At 54.0% G+C, this 4,749-nt stretch overlaps 1 protein-coding gene across 1 annotated transcript; it reads left to right on the top strand.

Moving 5' to 3' along the window:
* The first annotated feature begins 1,206 nt into the window (after positions 1–1,206).
* FAM241B (family with sequence similarity 241 member B) lies at positions 1,207–4,103 on the top strand. Its single transcript, XM_066242868.1, has 3 exons — positions 1,207–1,269; positions 2,483–2,630; positions 3,334–4,103. Exons 2-3 carry the CDS (start codon positions 2,538–2,540, stop codon positions 3,601–3,603), a joined length of 363 nt encoding a protein of 120 aa, XP_066098965.1. The 5' UTR covers positions 1,207–1,269; positions 2,483–2,537; the 3' UTR covers positions 3,604–4,103.
* The last annotated feature ends 646 nt before the right edge of the window (positions 4,104–4,749 follow it).

A 4,749-nucleotide genomic window follows, 5' to 3' on the forward strand; every position in this document is an offset into this window, starting at 1 on the left:
TAAGAAGTACAAATTGAGACCCCAGCCAGGTAACTTGGTTGTTTGGAGTGTTGTCCCTGATATGCCAAGGTTGCTGGTTCAATCCCCAGTCAGGGCATATAAAAGAATCACTAATAAATGCATAAATAAGTGGAACAACAAACTGATGTCTATCTCTCAAAAAAAAAAAAGTACAAGTTGGTAGTTACAAAACAGTCACAGAGATGTAAAGTACAGCATAAGAAATATAGTCAATAATATACTATGTATGGTATGGGGGGATACTGGACATATAGGGGGGATCACTTTGTAAATTTCATAAATGTCTAGCTACTATGCTGTACGCCTGAAATATATTAAATGTCAACTATAATTGAAAAATTAAAAAAATTTAAGACACCAATGTTTATCCACACTTGCTATGTGCCAGGGACTTAAGTGCTATACATATATCCATTTTGCTGATGAGGACACTGAGCAGCTTAGTAGTTTGCCAGAGTCCAGAACCTGAACCCAAATGGTGGGGCTGTGAGCTTATTCTCTTGGCGGTTCCCACTGGTGGCCAGGCCCACAGGGTGAACAACTTAATGAAAGTCTGGAGGGGGGAGTTGAAAATATCAGAAGGGAGACACAGGTTGACTTTTCACTCCTCTGCCAGGTGGCTGCCTTTCCCTATTTGCCTTATAAGCAAAGTCCTACCTAGTCTTCTGGTGCCGACTCAAAGCTGCCTCCTTTAGGAAGCCCGTCTTCCCTCACGCTGCAATTAGTTGCTCCTGCTCTGTGGTTCATGCCTCATCTTCCCCACTGGAGCTGGAGCTCGAGCTCCTAGGGAGGCAGGGCTAGGTCCTACTCAAGGGGCATCCAAGAAGACAGCTCAGAAAACATACTGGCGAACTGGGCCGGTGCCCACCCTTCCTCCCAGGCCAGGGGAGCCCCATCTCCTGGGTTTTCCTTCTGTGGGCTCCACTTCCTTTTCTTCCTCTTCTCCCTCTTCATTCCTCTCCTTTTTTCTCCGAACTTGCATCCCCTCTCCGTACTCTCTCTCCTCCTCCTTCCCTCCCTCCCCTTTGCACCTCTCCTCCTCTCCTCTCTGGCCCCCTCCGGCCCTGCTCCCGCGCCCGGCCTCATCCTCAGGGCCTGGCGGCTGCAGTTCCCCCGGAGGCCTGCAGAGTGCGCTGCCCCGCCGCCCGGGGCCGCATCGCTGCGCGCGCTCCTTGGTGAGGTCAGGTGGGAGGAAGCGGCCTGGCAGCCGCTGCGGGTGGACGCTGAGGGCGGAGAGCGCGTCTGCAGGTGGGTGTCGGAGCACGGGGCGGGGGCGGGGGCGGTGGGGGCGCATCCTTGCCCTCCTGCGGGTCTGGTTTCAGAGCTGGTCTCGGCGGCCCACGCGGGGCCCCTAGTGCTCCGGGAGAAACCCACTTCCCGCATCGATAGGGTCAGGTGCACCGAGGGCCGGCAGCGCCCACAGCCCACGCGGGGGGTCGGGATGACAAAGCACAGGGGGCTGCGGAGGACCACAACGCGCTTGGCATGCCGCAGGGGCCAGCAGGCTTCAAAGAGGGGATCTGTCTCAGGCTCCAGGCCACGGGGCAAGAGATGGGGGCTCCCAACCTTTTTTGGCGTATGTCACAAGTGCATTTGCGAATTTAAGTGAAAACTATGTCTCGACTCCAGCGGAAAAAAAAAAAAGGCCTTTGCACAGATTCGGGGAGAGGCATGGAAGGTCCCCCACCTCCAGCCCATGGACACCCTTGGGGCCTGCGGAGTAGGGTCTTCCAGAGTCACGAGAGCACCCCCAGCCCATATTTTGGGAAGGCCAGCCCTGCCCTCTTGTTAGCAGAGGAGGGACTGGTGCCCCCTGAGATGTGGGACAGGTGAGGGGCGTGCCCTCTGAGGAAGGGCTGGTCCTCCCCCCCAGCTCTGGGCGGTGAGGCCGCCAGTGCCCTCTGCTGCCAGGCGGAGGATCTGAAATGGCTCTGAAATGAGCCTGGACCTCGTGCGGGAGTGGGGGTGGGGTGGGGCTCAGGTCCTTGGAATTTACTTCTTAGGGAACAACAGCACAGTGGACCAATTTTTTAACAGATGAAATTGAGAACGTGGGGATCCTGGGACCCAGAGGTCTCAAGTGCTTTCTCCGTTGCCCATAGATGAATGGTCCTGGGCAAGCTAGTTACACCTCTACTGGGCCTGCTCAGGGGGTGTCCAAGGTGTGAAACGAGCCTTCGTGGCGTTTCCACAGTGCCTGGGCCACAGCGAGGGTTCTCCTTCCCATTGTTGCTGCTGGTGTTTAATAATAAAACCTCCTTCTCCAAACAGCCTTTGATAGTTTCCCCAGTGGACTCAATGTCTGGAAGATTTTCCCTGGCAAACAACTTGCATTTATATCATTCCTTTTTATTAATCAGACATAGTGCCTGCTTTGCATGGGTCACCAATATGAGCACTTAGACTTGTGGTTTTTCCCATTGAAAGCAAGCACATTTTATCTCTGGTAATTTTTTTTCAGCCTTTTTGAGGTCTGAGGAAAAGAGAGGCCTAGCAGGGGTCCAGATCCTAGAAGGATGGTGCGGATCTTGGCCAACGGGGAAATCGTTCAGGACGATGACCCCCGTGCGAGGACCACTGCCCCGCCACGCAGTAGCACCCCTCGGCAGGTAGGTGCCCAGCCCCCGGGAGAGGGGAGCAGCTGTCCTCTTTACTCTGTACCAGTTACTCCTTAGCTCCCAGAGCTCTTTGGCTGGTCATTGACCTCTAGCCTGAAGTTTTCCTTGCAGAGAGCTGGGCTGGGGAGTAGCAGGGTGTCAAAACCTGGGGAAAACCCACAGTGGATTTATTGCCCAGCCCCTGGCTCCCCAGCTCTTGCTCCTTCAAGCAGCATTCCCAGACTTCAAACCCAACAGCTCTCTCTTCTTGCTAACCTGGTTAGCAACTGCCACCAGGGCCAGTGTTTTTCTTTTAAGAGTCTATTGAATGAGAGAAGCTGGAGAGTAGAGGAGGAGATGAGCCATGGCTACACAATGTTGATTTGAAAGGAAGAGTGAGGAGTGTTAAAAATGCCAGCCTGATGCTAGCCCAGTAGTCTAACCTGCCTTGACCCCCTCTCTCTCCCTTGTTCTGGGCACCTTCTTCCTGGCACCTCATAGGGATTGCGGACTGGCATTCTTGTGCTGAGAGCTTGTGACTCCGTAGCTGGGATTCCTGTGGGTGGCATCTGGGATTGCTGAGAAAAAAGGGTGTGGCCCTGGTGGCAGTGGGGGAGGGCAGGGCCCAGCCCGCAGGGATCCCATCTGCCTGGCATCTTACCTCCAGCAAAGGTTTCTCTGGATTCATTTGTTTTCCTCTGTCTTCACCTTCCAGAGCTTTCTCAGTAGGGGCCACGGTGCCCCCCTGGGAGGTCCTGGCCTCCGGCAGCAGCAGGGAGGGGCCAGGCTGGGCGCTGCTCAGTCTCCCTTCAATGACCTCAACCGGCAGCTGGTGAACATGGGCTTCCCCCAGTGGCATCTCGGCAACCACACCGTGGAGCCAGTGACCTCCATCCTGCTCCTCTTCCTGCTTATGATGCTGGGCGTGCGTGGACTGCTGCTGGTGGGCCTCGTCTACCTGGTGTCCCACCTGAGTCAGCGGTGACCTCTACCAGGGGCAGGCAAGGGGAGAGGGAGTTGCTAGGCCTCAGTGAGGAACAGGCCCATGGGGAGGGGTCTAGTGGTGCCTTGAAGGTGTACTCAGAGGGTGTTGTTTCCACATGTGTTAAGCATGATGCAGAGGGAACTTCTCACTCTGGCATTCCCAAAGTATCGGATGGGTACCTTCGTTCTCTTGCGATGGTTTTAGAAGTAGCGGGCCAGTATTAAGCACAAAGTCAGAGCAAGAGAGGGGTTCTCTTCCCATTCTCTTCCAGTCCTTTTATGCCAAGAAGACAGTCTCAGTTGGTGCCAGTATGTTCTCGCGCCTCTGGAGCAATGCTGACTTCTCCTGTTACTAGGGAACAATAGGCCTTGGGCTTAGGGCAGGTGGGAAAAGTTCCCAGACTTTTATAGCCCTGTTTTGTTTTATCGGTATATTTTTATTGGCTACCTTTTATTTATGACAAGTGGTACTGACATTCTATGTATTGTGGTGTTTTCAATAAATAAATTTAAGCAAAAATATGAGTCCTTGTAGAGACAATAATAGTATAAATAATAGTGTAGTTGTACGCAGACCTGGAAGACATGGGGAAGGTGGTTGGGCGTGGTTGGGATTGGGGAACAGGGTGGAAGTGGGCATTTGACCTTGGAGGGTAGTTTATAACTTTTCCCCCATAGGCTTCAGGTCCTGGGGTAGGGGGGCCAGTAAAGCCTGGGTTGGGCCTCTTGTCTGAGACTCAGATGACTTCTGGGCTCACTCTGAAATGCTGGCCAGAATGCTGCTGAGCTGCGGGGTCAAGACAGCCAGAGTGCAGGCCTCCCTTGTCCATGTGCTCTGACCAGAGGCTTCTCAGCTTCCTGAGGCTCTCATAACCTCGGACTGTGGCACAGTCTCCACAGAAAGCGGGGCCTTGGCACTGACTGCCCAGTGCCTGTGAGAGTGCCCCCTTTTGTGAGGGGGGCTTTGAGTTCTGGCTGGTGAGCTCTGGGTCTGCATGCAGGCTCTGTGTTTGGTACGGTGGGGACGGCTGTGGGTGGCTGAGGGTGAAAGGTCAGAGAGAAGCTGGGTAGACTGGACTTCCGCTGCCCTGGGACCAGGTCTCTCACCCTCTTCTTTTTTTTTTTTGTATTTTTCTGAAGCTGGAAA

Source organism: Saccopteryx bilineata, chromosome 9, assembly GCF_036850765.1.
Source record: "Saccopteryx bilineata isolate mSacBil1 chromosome 9, mSacBil1_pri_phased_curated, whole genome shotgun sequence".
Classification (NCBI taxonomy): Eukaryota; Metazoa; Chordata; class Mammalia; order Chiroptera; family Emballonuridae; genus Saccopteryx; species Saccopteryx bilineata.

What these genes read in the sequence shown, in the direction of transcription:
- FAM241B (XM_066242868.1), top strand. Translation starts at nt 2,538, where the DNA reads ATGGTGCGGATCTTGGCCAACGGGGAAATCGTTCAGGACGATGACCCC. An exon ending in GCAGTAGCACCCCTCGGCAG is followed by an intron (nt 2,631 to 3,333) that starts GTAGGTGCCCAG and finishes TTCACCTTCCAG; the next exon opens with AGCTTTCTCAGTAGGGGCCA.